General features: G+C 39.8%; 2 protein-coding genes across 2 annotated transcripts; one reads left to right on the top strand and one right to left on the bottom strand.

Annotated features, from left to right (window-relative positions):
- The first annotated feature begins 387 nt into the window (after positions 1-387).
- Positions 388-4,903, top strand: calub (calumenin b). The gene is made up of 7 exons (XM_068603843.1): positions 388-440; positions 1,433-1,675; positions 1,823-2,016; positions 2,135-2,301; positions 2,394-2,454; positions 2,638-2,837; positions 3,562-4,903. The coding sequence occupies exons 2-7, from the start codon at positions 1,455-1,457 to the stop codon at positions 3,664-3,666; spliced, it is 948 nt and encodes a 315-aa protein (XP_068459944.1). The 5' UTR covers positions 388-440; positions 1,433-1,454; the 3' UTR covers positions 3,667-4,903.
- Positions 4,904-7,094: 2,191 nt separating this feature from the next.
- Positions 7,095-14,734, bottom strand: LOC137804531 (cadherin-related family member 5). Its single transcript, XM_068603825.1, has 15 exons — positions 14,650-14,734; positions 14,336-14,550; positions 12,829-12,885; positions 12,303-12,395; positions 12,115-12,201; positions 11,904-12,014; positions 11,525-11,695; positions 11,245-11,335; positions 11,058-11,164; positions 10,756-10,956; positions 10,510-10,641; positions 9,745-9,823; positions 8,661-8,851; positions 8,545-8,565; positions 7,095-8,211 (listed from the first exon to the last, which is right to left on the bottom strand). Exons 1-15 carry the CDS (start codon positions 14,732-14,734, stop codon positions 7,186-7,188), a joined length of 2,667 nt encoding a protein of 888 aa, XP_068459926.1. The 3' UTR covers positions 7,095-7,185.
- Between the last annotated feature and the right edge of the window lie 2,213 nt (positions 14,735-16,947).

Here is a 16,947-nt window from a genome sequence, read left to right as displayed (position 1 = left end):
TGTGTGGATTTGGCATTTGCTTTCAAAGCAGAAGTCTGTTATTCAGGCAAAATCCCCTTTTGAATTACATTTTTAAGAAACTCTAGTATAACTTAATTAAATGCATAACGTTTCCATGGTATTTGTCTTTGGTTCATTTGTATAACTTGCGTAAAAGTGCTGGTTTTGGGCTTCTATTGTGGAGTTTACCAACTCCACACACGGGAGTTTCGTTTTATGAATGAAACAAGTTTTGTTGACTTTGAGGACGTGGCGGTTTTCGGCCAATCCAATCACCGATGCACCCTTGAAGTGGACCAGTGAGCGAGCGACATCGCACTTGCCTCTTTGGCGCCTGATTGGTCGGTTGCGTCGGTTGCCGATTTGGCACAGGAAGTGCATGGGTGTGTTTCCGAGGGGCGGGTCTTAAATTGCATCGACGAACTTCTCTGAAGGCACCGGTGAGTTCTCTTGATAAATTGTGGTTTTATAAATACAAAAAGTAATTAAATTGTGTTTCCCGTGTAGCTGGCGTTTAGAAAGGCGCAATATGGACACTTACCTCGTTGCTTATTTGCATTAATTGGACGAGTGAAGCTGCAGGTTAGCTGAAAAAATAACGGTACGCTAGGTTAGCCAGTCTAACGTTGACGTTATTCCTCTGATTTTGGATGGTAATGGCTACTAATTGGACGTAATGATTACAAACTGTAGCTGCTGACTCGTAACTTTACAAAGGATGAGACGATTAAAGGTGTCGAGCCGTGCTAAAAAGAGACTACTGATATTGAGCCATGTCACACGAAAGCAGTCGCGTTAGCGGTGAACTTATTTTAGTTAGCAGACAGTTAAATAGTCAAAGACTATATTTCTCCCCTCCAAATACTAATTTACAATACCTGCTATTATTAAAAGCGATAACGTTATAGTTTCTTTATAAAAACTTGAGTTGCAAGCAGGTGATTCGAATATCTTCCCGTGAATCAGCTTCTCTGTAAAAGCTTAAGCATGCCTAACCAGAACAAAACTTTAATAAAAGTAGGATTTCGTTGCATTAATTCTACATGTGGCATTAGTTTTAGGTATGCTAGATGTACCTCATGATCGATCCAACAAGCTATGCTGAGATGTCACGTAAATAATTAATAAATCAGTGTGTATAAATTGGTGTTTTGAGAATGGTTGTGTCGTGATGAGAAAATATATGAGATGGTATTTCCTACAACATAACATACGTTTGGCAACAAAGGGATTGCATCAGCTTGAACAGATTAGTCCTGCAGTTCACCTCATAGTCTGAGCATGTGCTTGCTTAGAGTGATCCACTTCTAAACTGGAGCAGAGTTGAATAAGTTAAAAAATTTGGTCAGTATTTGAATAAAAGTGCATAACAAACTAACATAGGCATGCAATAAAAAAGTAGCTTTTTGTTTTCTTTCTACTCCTTGTCCAGACGGCGTCTGCACATACACAGGATGGAGCTGCGACCCCTTGTTATGTGCTTTGCTCTCTGTGTAGTTTACGCCACCAGTAAACCCACAGAGAAGAAGGAACGTGTTCACCACGATGAACCCCTAAGCAACAGAAATCACGATGATATGGAGAACTTTGATTATGACCATGAAGCCTTTCTGGGACAAGAGGAGGCCAAGACCTTTGACCAGCTCACACCAGAGGAGAGCAAGGAGAGGCTTGGGTAAGAATGTCTGCTAGGGAGATTGTTCAAATCTTTTCTTGAAACGCTAAGATGATATAAATGTCACTGTGTTAATGTCTTAGTTTATCCTCAAGGAGCAGTAAAGTTCATCTGAGGTGACACGTCATGTCTTTCTTTTACCTACAGCATGTTAGTTGAACGTATAGATGAGGATAAGGATGGCTATGTGACAGTCGAGGAAATGAAGAAGTGGATCAAGCATGCCCAGAAAAGGTGGATCTACGATGATGTGGATCGACAGTGGAAGAGTCATGACCTAAATGGGGATGAAGCGGTGTCCTGGGAGGAGTACAAGAATGCCACATATGGATACATTCTTGGTACAGCTGCAGACAATTATCTTTTTATACAATAAATGTATTATTACATCGATACAGACACAAATTGACTTTGCCACACATGCACACACTAAACAAAGTTGTGACCCCTGACTTGCAGATGATCCTGAACCCGAAGATGGCTTCAGCTACAGACAGATGATGGATCGTGATGAGAGGAGATTCAAAATGGCCGACCAAGACAATGACTTGAAAGCCAACAAGGAGGAGTTTACAGCCTTCCTTCACCCTGAGGAGTATGACCACATGAAAGACATTGTCGTGCTGGTGAGTGACAAATGCACACAGGTGTTAAATGACGACACTAACACTGTTTTACTTCCCTTCTCACTGCTCTATGGTCTCTTTTCTTCCTTTAGGAAACTATGGAAGACATTGACAAGAATGCAGATGGTTTAATAGATTTAGATGAGTACATAGGTGAGTTCTCGTTCACTGTCATATCAGCACCATCAATTTAGACCACACAACTTTGGGTTTGCAATTGGTGAAATATCAAGACCGATGGAAAATACAAAGTAGAGGTATCGGTAAATGTTTGAGGAACCAGTTTGAGTAATCCTTATGAAATGAGCATGACAACACCTTCCTTCTGTGTTGTAGGTGATATGTACAACCAGGAGGGAGATTCCACAGAACCTGAGTGGGTGAAGACCGAGAGGGAACAGTTCACTGAGTTTAGAGACAAAAACAAAGACGGAAAGATGGACAAGGAGGAGACCAGAGACTGGATCCTGCCCAATGACTACGACCATGCTGACGCCGAGGCCAAGCATCTGGTCTATGAGTCGGATGAGGACAAAGTATGTACTATAAAATCTGTAAAGAATTTCAAAATTTTATCAGAAATGCATGGTTTTGAATATTGGGGGCAAGTCAATGAGTACTGGGCTACAAAATACTGGGAACAGTTGTGATGTTTGGTAGATTTGTTTGATATTGCAATGACAATATTCAGTTCTATGAAACAAAAAATTAGACAATTGTTTATGTCTAGATTTAGACAATTATTTATTAAATAATGACTTTGCTTTTTGCAACTAACTAAGAATATTTGTCACCAGCCTGCGGTTACTTCACAGTAAAAGCCTTCCAGTGACACTTAAATGTCTTTTTGTCCCAGGCGTATAATGTAAACAAAATGGTCTTAGTCAACAATGACTTTAATTACTCTAGTTTTGTGCATTTAAAAAAAAAAAAAAAAAAGTTTGTCAGTTATTATATAAAAATACAGGCGGATCTACTTAATTACAGCAGTAACAAGGCATGATGAATGCAAGACGTTGAGACTTTCCTCTCAGACCTGCCTGTGTTGTGGTACTTTTAGATATTTCTAATGTGTAATTAAGATGAGAAAAGATATCTCATTTGTTCGCACCAAGTTATGCACGTTCTAATCATACAAGACATATCAAACAATAGCAGCATGAAACACTTTCATATCTTTACAACAGTTTTTTTTAAATAATCATCTTTGTACTGACACAAATACAAGTCTTATCGTGTGTGTTATTCTCCCTCCATCAGGATGGCCGCCTGACCAAGACAGAAATTGTGGATAAGTACGATCTGTTCGTGGGCAGTCAGGCAACCGATTTCGGAGAAGCTCTGACTCGACACGACGAGTTCTAACATCCGCCGGCCTCCAAAGACTCATTGTGTAGTTCATCTTGTGTACCACCTTACTCCTCCAACAGTGGACGGAGTATCTCAAACAAGATGAGCTCACTTAATTCAACGCCACGAACAATAATTTATTTGATTTGTTGAATGTGTCCCATTGTGTACACACTAACATCACACACCGAGTTTGTCCTCATGCTCAGTTGTGTGTAAGATTGGGATATGCCGTCAGCCTGTACTCTGCTTCCAGACACTAATCTTCCCTGTGCCAGGTCAGGCAAAGGACAAACAGTGTTAGATGACAATTTGGTTTTGTTTTTTTATCTGAAAAAAAGGATTTTATGAAATAGCCAGGTTTTTTTTATGAAACCCTAATAGAACAAGTTTAAGTTTGCATTATGCAGAATAGTTTATCGCACCATTTCTTTTTGCAATTCACTAGACTGTGAAAAGTAAATCCGCTTTCTTGCCAGCAGTCTTATCATATTATTGGGCCTAAACTGAAAACACCAGTTGTTGATTCATTGTACCTTGTTTTTGTGTCATTGATCATAATGCGGTAATTCAGAAGTATAGGGTGTTTGGAACGAGGAGTAAAGATTCATTTCCAGTGGCAAAGACTATTTGGACCAGTGCAATACAGTATCATCAGTGGTACCTCACTGTCTATACTATACTTGTCCTTAAAGCTTCCATGTTGGCACAAACTGTTGGTTCTCCATACAGGTGGGTTGTGTGTTAGCTAAAGGAATCAAGAATTTAGGATTTAGGGATTAATGGATTCTTTGTCCACAAAGCTGCCTCATTTCACCTCAATACTATGTGTGTGCGTGTGAGAGAATTTGTGTGTACATATATTACTTGTTTTCTTGATTACTGACCTACCTTTTCTTTATGTTAAGTTTTGTTGTATTCAGCTAAGTTGCGTGCCAAGGGAAAAACTTTGTCCGGATTTGTAATCAGTTTTTAAAAAAACACACACCTTCAAACCCTTTCGCCTCCTAAATATGTTTGTTATGCTTGTATTATCCCTACCACCATTTATAACCACTGTTGAGATTTTTTATGGTATACTATAATGTATATGATAATGTTTTTTTACAGGCTCACTGCAGCTACCACCCTTTCACTTGTGACTATACTGTAAATAAGTTGTCGGTTTGCATACTGGGCACGCAACAATCAGGTCCAGTTTTTGTGATTGAGAAGAATGTTCTCAATAAAAATAAACTAAATTTCAACATTTCATCTGCCATATTCTTTTGTATAAAGTTGTAGTTGGCAAGTGTTTTTCACATGGCAGCTGCTATTGATTGGGTGTTAATCACACTCTGACCAAGCTTTTGTGCTCAGGAAGAAAAACACACCAATACATAGGTTTTTCTTATGACTACATTTAAAATGATCTCATGTGGCACTACGTGGCAGTTGAAAATAGTATGTGTTGCAATATCACTTTTTCCTAGCTTTCTTCCTTTTTAGGAAATGCTGTTTCCTGCTTTTATTCAGGCTGTTGACCCACTGATTTCAGGGTTGTTGTTTCAGACCTTTTTTCTCTCGCCATTCACTTCCATTTTTTAGGTCTGTCACTGCTGTCCTCTACATGTCTAATAACTGAAGCTTGCAGGAGATTCTTCTCACCCACAAGTCTGCATATATGTCTCATTATTTGAACTACTTAAATAATATTTGATTAACACAAATGTGTTTCAGCTGCTCTTCCTTCTTTAATTGGTCATTGGGAGCTTCAATGAAACCGTTAACTCATCCTTATTCACCACCAAACCTGATCTGCAAGTTTAGATGTTTAATCATTTAATCAAAAGCCTTTCCATCTGTTTCAGTTGGCAAATACTGTTCATCAATACTCTTAGCCTCAAAGGTTTTACAGACACATTTCTAAATGTTTATACATCTACAAAGGTGCTAAAAGAAAAGAGTAAATCTGCAGGAGATGCATAGCGATGGTAGACTATCTTGGCAGATCTTATGAGATGTACATGCTGCACATACTGAATACTGCTGTCTCTTTTCATCGTCTACTTATTTTATCACCAGCTTCTGTTATCTTTTCAGTTTGTCCGGTCTTTTGATTTATGATTAAATACTTGCAAAATCTGGCCTCACTTGTTTTTAGTGCTCGGCCAATTATCAATATTATGTGATTGATAGTGATATTCACTCGAGACCTGATGGTAACATTTATTCGCTGCAAGGAAGGAGCAGAGACAGAGATGTAACATGTTACTTTACTAATTGTATATTCAAGTCTGCTCGCCGAATGAGCAAAGCGCTACCGTCTTAATAGCTCATGGTTATCAACACACAGAGGGACGCATGACGTCTTTAGAATGGCCTCAGCATTGTATGATAACAATGAAATTGCACGTTCTTTTAGAGACATACAGATTTCCCAGTCTCACGGTTGTCAGGAGACATGCCAAGCGAGTAAGATAAAAACGCTTTGTGTTTAAAAAATGTGCCCATTATTATATAGCTCAGATAGATGCAACTCAAACTCTCAACTTGTTCCCTCCTCCTTCTCCAGAATATATTAAGTCATTCAAGGGGAAACAGATGGATTTTCTGTTTATAAAATGTTATTTTCTCCTCAGTATTTCCACATTTTGTATTCAACATGCCTTAAGAAGATTACGTTGGTTAAGTTATTGTAGAACTCAAGACCCTTAGTAAATTGTTTGGCTTTATGGGTTGTAGCTGCTGCGGTACTGTGCACATCACAAGTCACATTACGGCGGTAAACTGCAAGCGACACCATACAAATAATCCGCAGGTATCGTTTGACTGGAGAAGTTTCGTTACTACCTGGTAATGGGCTGTTCAGGCCAATATAGCTGTCTCAACCATTATTCATCCCATGTAGATAATATGTTGTAAAATGAAATTGTGTGCTGTCTTGTCACAGCAGGTACAATATGCATGGCCTGAAGTTGTTTAATGCTAACGAGCCCAGCTTGAGTTGTTTCCTGTTATAGTGTGTCTTGGTGTGCAGCATTGTTGTAACATATCAGAGAAGTAGATTCAGCCCAATATTCATCGCTTTGTATGCTTTAGAGTTTACACTGAATTACAACTGTACATTTCTCAGCAACACATAAACTCAAGTAATAAATAGTAGTTAGCATTACAGAAAATCCAAAGGCTTTTTGTTATGAAACAAGTTATATTCTTCATATTGCCTATTTTTATTGCAGTTCACCAGAAAAATGATGCTTTGTTAGTTGAAATGATTAGCGAGACTGGTCAGCGGATGACTCACGTCAAACAAGCTGTTCCATTTTTATTATAGTATGATCATGGAACAAATTGAAAATGCAAATATAATATTTTGTTTTATTTTTACTCAAATAATACTGACATGTTGAAAATTGAATTACTATTATGGAAGTTTACATTATCATATGTATGAAGTCCCCTATGGGCTTGCACAGTCAGCCATCTTCACTGTACCCACTTTTTTCTCTGTCGTCCATTCCGTCTCTCTCAGTTCCTGCCACATTATAGTAATCACTTACTAAATGTGATAAAAATGGGATTACAACGAGCCATCACCCTCAGCAGCTCTTCATCGGCTGGATCTAACTCATCATCGGCATCCTCATTGTTCTTGTGTGCATCTTCATCTCCCAGAAAATCATCATTATCGACATCCCCTGCCCCACGGATGTCCTGCGGGTTTCCCAAGTTTGTCGAGGCGATTTGGTCCTGAGATGGCCTGCTGGCGTCTGAAATCCCATCAAGGTGTTCTGATTGCTCTATATGGTCCAGTGATGTGGAAGGTTGGTCTACCTCTGTGCCTAGATCCATGGATAAACACTCTGGTGTTACAGGAGGTGAATCAAGGGGAAATGTATCTATGTGTACAAGCTCAGCTTTTAAAGGAGCATGCTCAGGAGTGGATGGGGGCGTGCCCATCTGCTTGGGGAGGGGTGGGGACAGTAAAGGTGAATACGGGGGTGTCTTCACACGAGGTTTGCGGAAAGGTTTGTCTATTTCTGCGGAAGCAATACGGGTAAGACTCCATGGAATACTGCATTGAGAGGAGGGGCTGGTGACAGGGTCGGCAGGGTCATCGTTGGTGTCTGTTTCTGTAGTTTGTGAATAAGGACAGGTGAACGGTGAAGTGCTCGTGGCATCAGGGCTTGCAGGGCTAGGACTGCTGTTAGGTAGTGGCTCGGTAGGGTCAAGATATGTATCAGTTGGTGAGCCAGGGTTTTCTTCAGGTGGATCCATATGTGTGGGCCTCTCATCCACAGTGGCAGGGTGAAAGGTGGGTGACCAAGAGGAGCATTTGGTTGGTGTAGAGACATTATTATTGAAGATGACAGGGCTGAGCGCAGTTTCAGTTGGGATGAAACTGGTGTCGGGTGCAGCAGCTGTTCTGGGTGGAACAGGTCCTCGGCATGAGGGGAGGTCTTGGTGGGTGTAGATGCCAGGATTGTCTGGGAAGCTGAAGGAAGGGTTACAGGTTCCATATTCTTCATTGTTTTGGGGAACTTCCTCCGTGTGCGACATGCCGCTACGATGACTCACCTGGAGAGCAACCACAGTGGAAAAAGTAAACCACTATTGTATGGCAGAGCGAAAGGTAGCAAATTATCCTGATCAGTGATGAATGCCAGGAGACGTAGTTAAAAGCTTCAGAAACAGCTAATTATTGGACTTTGGAATTGTTTGGTCAAACTGTATGAAGCCTCAAATTTACTTTAAGTAGGATTCGGAGAGTGCAAACATGAATTAATTTAGATAACTATAACTACTCGTGAAATGAACATCAGGACTAGTGTACTACTGAAAGTTATTTCAGGAAAGGAACAGGAAATAATGAACAATGATGATAACTTCAGTAGTTTATAATTAACTCACCAGTTGGAACCACCGTAAGCTCTATGGGAGAAAATACAGTCAATATTATTTTTTAAACTTACTAACGAGCAAATCTTAGTAAATATGAATATAGATTCTAAAGCTGAGGATCTCACCACATTGGGGTGTTTGCCTTGAGCCACACAGCCTCTTTGCAGTGGGTTCTGCTTTCCCTTGTACTTTTTCTTCAGCCACATCACCAAAGACAGGATACATCCAAGTACAGTCATCAACACCATGCTCAGAAACAAGGCTTTGCCCAGAGTGCAGCTTATCGGATTCGCAGCGCCCAGCGGACTAACAGGGACTGAGGTGTGCACAGACAGACATACAGATACATAGTTTCAGTCTGCAGGCTCATCAGCAAACAGTAATGCCAGTGTTTGAAGGCCTATAAACACAGGAAATACTATTTTGCATCATGCACATAATAGTTTGCACTTTTTAAAGAAAAGGTTTGAACAGGCAGAGGACCAACTACCTGGATCCTATTTGAGGTCCTTTTGAGGAACATTTACGCAGTTTGCTGTATATATCTAGGCCAGAGATAAAGTATATACAGCCCACTGTTTAAATGTGTCTCCCAGATGCCCTAAATGTGTGCCCTAGATCGAAAGCTCTAGATTCTAGGGCTTTGATTGTGAAAGGTAGCGGATCTGGTATGTGCTGCCTTTGTGCCTGTGTGCTGCCTTTGTCATGGCTGAAATCACGACTGTTTGCAGTCCTGGCTCCTCGATGGTGGAATGAGCTCTCCATTGACATCAGGACAGCAGAAAGTGTCTACATCTTCCGCCGCAAACTAAAAACTCATCTCTTTCGACTACACCTTGGATAAAGACAATGGCAGCAGCACTTAGGCAGCACTTAAATGGCTCTTACTGATAGCACTTTGTAGTTTGACTTTATTTAAGAAATTGTACTCTCTTGATTTCTGTTTTTCCTAGTTCGTACTTACTGTTGAATGCACTTATTGCAAGTCGCTTTGGATAAAAGCGTCAGCTAAATGACATGTAATGTAATGTAATGTAAAAGTGAGTAATATAATATGCTATCTTTGGAGCGTCAGTGTTGTTGTTTTACTTATAACAAAAATGCTCTATAACAAAGATGATGCATTTTAACTTCATTTAAGTTTCATGTTCAATGCTCTGTGTGAAATCATGCCGCCGGTGTGTAAGAGCCTTGAGAGACTGTCCTTACTTGATTGTCCTTCAGATAATACCTCCACCACGACAGTGGCAAATGTGGCATCTCCAGACTCCTGGTCTCTGGCCATTACCTAAAAAGTATTTAGACTTTGTATTACATCTTCAATAACTATGTCTTTACTTGTTAAGGATTTGGATGAAAGATAAAGGGGTTGTGCAACACTTGTACTGGCTTCCCTGCAGGATGTAACAGTAAGTCAAATGTTTAATACGGTTTGAGTTGTTGTAACTGGAAATGTTTATAAAATATCAATTCAATTGTTTTTGGTAAGAATATGTACATGCAGGTTGATTTGCATGTTTTAGCTAATTGACTTACATTTCATATACTTTAAACTACTGCTGATCATTTTCCAAAGCACATCAACCGTTTTTCAGTTTGCTTTCCCATATATAGTTCCTCTTGGATGGAAACATTGAGAATAACTTAATGATATTCTTTCTTATTTATGTAATTTTAGTATATAAACACAATACTTCATAGTTAATTTGTTGTACATGGCAAAATCTTTTTTTTTGTTGCCTTTATGCAGTCAGCCTAATGAAGGATTTACTACTTCAGTCAGCTTTCATTCAGATTAGGAAATCTATCGAAACACTTATGGCATTTAAAGGAAAAAGGCTGATATTTGTAAGCTAACATAATGTAAATATGTGGTTACAATGTGTGGTGGTTTGGAATGTGAAAAAGGCTTGTATGGTGTTTTCAATCAATTAAAATATGAAATGATAGAAGTGGGTTTTCGCTGAGGCTCACCTCAAGAATGTATTTCTGTTTTGGCTCTAGCTGATCGGTCCTGGCGATCAGAAGACCCTCTTGTGTTATTTGGTAGATTTCTGTGTGATTGGATGTAGGACTGAAGGTGAAGTGGATCATGGGATTGAAGCCCTGTTTATGGATAAAACAATGATGGGTGACAACATAAATCAAAAGACAGATCTGCTTTGAGCATTTTTGCACTGTCGGTATGTTATGTGTGTGGAAGAGTAGTGTAATACGTACATGGTTAAAGTCTTGATCTTGTACATATAACATCAGTGCTTTGCTGCCATAAGTATTGACCAGAGAGGCAGCGCTCTTTCCAACAGTTACAAAGCCTTGATATTCAGCCTCATTAAACTCTGGATGAAACTGGTTCACTGCCAGAACTCGAACCAACACTGAAGCAACAGAATACTTCCTGGGGTCGTCGTCCTGATATGCCTGGGGGCAAGACACACAGAGAGACAGAAAACAGAGCAGTACGATTGGTAAGAGTGGACGCCTTTCAAGCCTGATGTAAACACTGAGTCTGCAAGTCTCACCATGACCTGTAGATGCAGCTCTGGAGTTGTGAGTCTGTCTTCAATCACGCAAATCAGTTTCACCTCCCCCGTTGCTCTGTCCATTAGGAAACGGCCATCATCGTTTCCTAGCATGAACACAAACACGGTTACAGACAAAAGCACAGCACATTACTAATATGAAATTGAGTTGGTGTGTATATGATACCTGAGAGAATGGCATAGCTAAGTGGAGAGCGAATTCCTCTGTCTCCATCCACTGCATGAATGGGACCAGGAGAGAAGTCCAACACAACGTCCTGCAACATGACACACATTTGTTGGTCCTAATCCTTGGTTTTTGATATGCAAAACACAACCACGTTTGCAGTGTTAAGTTCAGCCAGATCAATTCAGCGTATATTCTATAAACATCATGAATGGACATTCTAGTATAGCACAAGTAATGTGTATATGGTGTTATTGAGGGGCGGGTCTTAGCATCTGACCTCTTCCCCCTCTGTGACATTGACTGTGTACACAGGGCTGGTGCAGATGCGACTGGTCCCATCCTGGAAAAGCATCTGACAGGGCATGAACTGTGGGTACTGGTCATCTCCATCCAGGATGTTGATGGTGATGTTGGTGCTGGTATTAAAGTGCTCAGCAGTGCTCATTTCCTGAGATAATGACAAGTTAAGCTTTCTTTAGAAGGACATTACTATGGTCATGAAAGATTGATATAGAAAGAGATAAAATATGGTTCATGTTTTCCATTAGGGAATGAAATCTGTACATTATTTTCAGTGATAGAAACGTAGTGACAAATTTAATTTAGATGTATGTGTGGATACTAAAACAGTAAAAAATGAAATGTTCACAGCTTACATAGGCATGGATGGTGACAGTAAGCAGGGTTTTGGTCTCATAGTCTAGAGGCTTGGACAGGATCACCTCTCCACTGTTGGGGAGCTCGACCTTGAAGTACTCTGCATCGGGCTGAAGAACACACACAGGCACATTAATGATGGTTCTTTTTGTGATGGTGTTTTGCTTTTTGCTCTTTTTTTTTTTTACAAGTGTGAGGAATAGAACTTACTGATGTTGGGTCAATGGAATAAATGATCTTGTCATTATCTGCATCTGTGGCCTGAACAGTAAACACCACAGTGTTCACTGGAGTCAGCTGAAAAACAGACATGTAGAAGGCAGGGGAACACTTTAGCACCTTAGTCTTGTATGTTTTGTGCACAGTTGTGTGTGCTTGTATTTGTGAAAGTGTCTCACCTCACTGATGGTAAGAGAATGGATCATGTCTTCTGGAAACACAGGCGAATTATCATTCTCATTGAGAATCTCCACCATGATCCTGTACACACTCTACACCAGTAAAAAAAAAAAAGACAGAGGTTTGCTCTGTGTAATTTCCTCCATTCCCCTTGATGTGGCTTTAAGCTTGGCTGAGACAGCAAACAAGCTGAATAGTAGCCCACTCTCCTTCTTTCTCTACGTGTTTCTCTGACCTAACAACACTTTTAGTCGACACTAGGAGATATATATATATATATATATATATATTTCCTGTATTTGTGGCTTTCTCGTGGTTGCATTTTCTACAAGCACAGAGAAGAAGAGTAACAATGACTAATTCTAGCAGTATATCTGCCGTAGAGACATCTGCGTGGATCTTGGTCATTATCCTTTTTCACCACAATAATCAACATCAGTTATATTTAAACGAATTAAGGTGTGTGAGTAGAGGTTTGCATGTGGGATGAGAGCTATAGGAAAGTTGAAGGTTGATAAAGTGTACCTGAAGTGCGTCGTCCTCATAACATGATAACTCAGCCATTAGAACAGGACCCTGAGCCTGACGGAGAGACAACAACAGATATAAGGAGACAAATAAATTCTTTCTTTAATAGGGGGGACCCTGAATAGTCAACTATTCAACAATTGGCTCTGATTTGACTTACAGTCGAAGGATTTCAGTGATAATAAGTGGTAAATGTGGAAAATATGGTAACAAAACACAGTATAAAGTATCATTTATAAATAACAAGATAGCTATTTCAAAATCAAAGAATAGGCCTATATGTATTATTTATTATATTTCCCATAAGAACGTATAACTGTTAGAGCGCAAGATATATTTTGCATTTGTGAACAAATCTCTAAAATCAGTGAAGATGGGGGAAGCTCGAAATGTTCACTTCACTTTGGATTGCTACAATTTGAAAAAATGGAATTAGGGCCGAAAGTTCTATTTACAACCAGGAAAAGCAAGCAGGAAAGAAAACATGTCTCTCTGTCTAACGATCTTCGCTCCATGTCAGTGCTACAGACGGAGCTGCAACTACACAACACAAACATGCAAACTCCTTACACAACAAACTGCACGATCCATTATTTTAAAACTAAATCCACGCAAAAGTAACGTTTATTTTTGGAGATACATAAAGCTTTAACAAAGGGATCAATGAGTGAAAATAACCCACATGATTTGACGATAAGTCTCCAAAAGGAAAGACTTGACCAATCAGGAACATCTATGTAAATTCTCACTGGGTCATCCCTAATTCAATATATCAAAAATATTAAAAACACAAATACTAAATTATGATAACCAAAGGGTAACTTTGTGACTGCCAAGACATTGACACAGGAAAGCTCTCTAATACTCAATTTCATATGAAAAGTAATTTAAAAAAAACTAAACCCAGGCTTCAAAGCCTTTTGTATTGGTTATGTACTTTTGTATGTACACCAAGAAATGAGGACATACACCCCTCATATAATCTTATTTTTCCTTTCATGATTACAGTCTGAGAAATGCACAGACAGATATTTTATAAGGTGCACTGGAAAGACTGTGTTATTTTATTTTATTATTTATTTGTAAGGACGTAGTGACAGAAGTAGATCGATAGAGAGAGAGAGAGAGAGAGAGAGAGAGAGAGAGAGAGAGAGAGAGAGAGAGAGAGAGAGAGAGAGAGATTGCTAATCTGGTTGACCTCTTAGCAGCTTCCATGATGTAAGTCAGCTGGCTGGGAAGAGGATGACGGTAGGAGATTGTGTTTGGTCCAAGGTCAAGGCTGTAAAATTCAAATTTATGTATCTATGTTTACTGCAAACATAGATACACGTTCCTCATTGCGGTCCCACAGTATTACAAGCATTTCTTCAAACTCGAAATAGCAAAATAGAACTGTATAAAATCTGTAATCTTGATATAAGCATTATATTCTTTGGCTTCCTTATTGTTAGAAAGTTCCAACACTCAGATCAGGGTTTCAGAGGGCACATCCCGACTCAGTTACCTCTCGGTCAAGGACCTTGTCAGCCGATGTGTTGAGCCGGATGCTTCTTTCATCCAAGAAAAACCAATCAGCATCTTTTCCATCCAGGCTCCAGTGAACTCCCTCCATTGTGGTTTCAGCCACTAGTTCAGCAACAACTTCTCCTGAATGGCTGTTTTCTCTGATCGTTGTGAACACATCCTGACCATCCAAACATCCACCCCACCCCGACATTCCTGTGTCAATGAAGCACAAATGCAGAGTGTAAGAAACCCATTTATTCTGGTCAAGAACCAAACTCCTATACGAACAGACGTGACGTGGCGTGGCAGTACCCGTGACTGTGTGCAGACACAGGTGGACCAGCAGTGAGCAGACTAGAGCTTTGGCATGACATAATTTCAGTTCAATGAGGGCCATCATTGTGCTCAGTAAGGCCTCAGGGACCAGTTTCTCCTGAGGGAAGAGGGAGAAATAACAACCAGGATTAGTTATACACGTGCATCCTTTCCCCTTCTACAGTGAGAATGAGTGGGCTGGACCTGGAGCTTCATTCTGTGTCTTGATGACAACACGTCCTAAAGGGCATCATTAGCTTGAAACCTTTTCTAATGTACAAACAAAAGCACACACACTTGCTCTGTGTAAATTCCCTCAAACTTCCCTTAAAGTAGGTTTAATTAAGCTTGGCTGAGAAAGCAAACCAGCTGAAAAGTGGCCCACTATCTTCATTCTCTACATGTTTCTCTGATCTAACAACACTTTAGAGTTGACACTAATATTTATAATCTTCCTGCATTTCTAGGGGTTGAATTTTCTACAAGCACGGAAAAGAGTTGTTTTCTACAAGCGAGAGTTGAGTCCTTGTCTATGCGGCTATATATTCAACGTACAAACAATTGCTTGAAAACTTGGCCATATTTCTTTACGGCAATATTTAACTTCTAGAATAAGTGAATTAAAGTGTGTGACCAAATGTCTGTTATGCTCTTGTGAGTCCCTGGCTGTCGTGTTTGAGCCAGTGTTTGGAGTAGGAGGGGTGAGTGGGCTTTTTTAAGATCAGGGATCCCATCCTATTAAAACAACTTCGCTTCAAATGCGAAGTAAATACACACTCAGCTGAGGTGTCATGGATATGAACAAAGACTGCCTATGGTGTTCAGTGGACTGACCTGTTGTTGTCAAATCCTCTGCAGGGTTTCTGTCAGTCTCCATATCCTCTTGACTTGTGATGGAAGCAACATCTCTGATTCCCAAAGCCCTGAAAAGCTACTAAGCACGACTCAATATAGACAGACTGAAGCTTTTCAGAAAAAAATGATGTAGACAAAACAATAGATAACACCAGCCACGCATAAACTAAAAAGCAGACAACACCTTATGGTGTGTAACCTTGGATCAACGTCAGCTAAGAGGCTAAAGCCCGAGGGCGGGGCTTACCTGGTCAGGGACAATGACTGAGCCAATCAGATCAGAGATGGCAAAAACCTGATGGTGCGGTCACAGACTGGGGTCACAAGTCAATTTAAAGGATTTATCTGTGACAAAGACAATTGACGTACATAAACAGTTTGTCATGCAATCAAGGTTGAACAGTCACATTGTCCATTAATTTATAGTTTAAGCTGAAGTGTCTGTATTACAAAACATAACAGGACAGGATATGTCATTTTCTTGCCATATTTTATCATAATTCAAATATACATGTTTATGTCAATTTTATTAGATAGAATTGTTCTTGCTAAAGAGTATGAGTTTGTAATTTGTTTACGCCGCCTTCGCCTGTTGGATTTGTTCAATTAGCATCGTCGACATGTGACAACTAATGTGGCCTGACAAGGGATTAGCTATCAAACATCGGCTGTTCACCTTCTGAAGATTAACCCACATCCTTTGTCACAGCATATGTAGATACGTAGACACAGCATACGTAGATACTTAAGCGCTCCATGCGTGAACACTCAGAGAAGCACCCATCTGTACACACACACACACACACACACACACACACACACACACACACACACAAACAGACATTCAGACAGACACACTTAAAGAAGTGTCTTTGCACTATCTTTAGGGCTCCTGCGATTAAAGATATTGTCTGGCTCCACTTGAAATGTTTTGGTTTGTGCAGGCATGTGAGTGGTTTTCATTGTCAGAGAAAAGGAAAGGGGAGCAGAAGTCTAAAGTTTGCCTCAGGGAAAGGTTAAATACTGCACAGTCTCTGACAGAGAGTGCAGAGGACAAGCACTTCTCAGATCATATTTCTTGGCTTGAAGATGGTATTTCACACAATATTTACAGTACAGTGGACGAGACAAACCCTGCCGTTTATTTCTACAAACAATTTGATGAGATAATAATCTTAAATTTACAATACCTGAGTAGATTAATATTATGTGAACAGTTTGTATTATACTGCTGTGATTGGGCTTGGCCACTGGATGTCAGCAGAGGTGTGATTAAAAGGATTGTGGATGATAGATAATATCTGGCTTTGACAACTTCATCAACTGAACATCTGTTTCCAGAATGTGCGTTTTGCTTTTTCTTGTAATAATGTTACCAGAAATGGCTATTGAGGTAAATGTCTCAATAACTAATGAATAGAAGACATAACATGTCGTTCA

The sequence above is a fragment of the Clinocottus analis genome, unplaced genomic scaffold (genome assembly GCF_023055335.1).
Source record: "Clinocottus analis isolate CAN_PGR_092001 unplaced genomic scaffold, fCliAna1.0.p SCAF_6, whole genome shotgun sequence".
NCBI lineage: Eukaryota > Metazoa > Chordata > Actinopteri > Perciformes > Cottidae > Clinocottus > Clinocottus analis.
The sequence above is the reverse complement of the archived record's forward strand: the minus strand, read 5'-3'. Positions and strand labels throughout refer to the sequence as shown.

What these genes read in the sequence shown, in the direction of transcription:
- calub (XM_068603843.1), top strand. Translation starts at nt 1,455, where the DNA reads ATGGAGCTGCGACCCCTTGTTATGTGCTTTGCTCTCTGTGTAGTTTAC. An exon ending in GAGAGCAAGGAGAGGCTTGG is followed by an intron (nt 1,676 to 1,822) that starts GTAAGAATGTCT and finishes TTTTACCTACAG; the next exon opens with CATGTTAGTTGAACGTATAG. An exon ending in TGAAAGACATTGTCGTGCTG is followed by an intron (nt 2,302 to 2,393) that starts GTGAGTGACAAA and finishes TTCTTCCTTTAG; the next exon opens with GAAACTATGGAAGACATTGA.
- LOC137804531 (XM_068603825.1), bottom strand. Translation starts at nt 14,734, where the DNA reads ATGGCCCTCATTGAACTGAAATTATGTCATGCCAAAGCTCTAGTCTGC. An exon ending in ATGAGGACGACGCACTTCAG is followed by an intron (nt 12,396 to 12,828) that starts GTACACTTTATC and finishes TTACTGGTGTAG; the next exon opens with AGTGTGTACAGGATCATGGT. An exon ending in AACAGAAATACATTCTTGAG is followed by an intron (nt 9,824 to 10,509) that starts GTGAGCCTCAGC and finishes AATACTTTTTAG; the next exon opens with GTAATGGCCAGAGACCAGGA.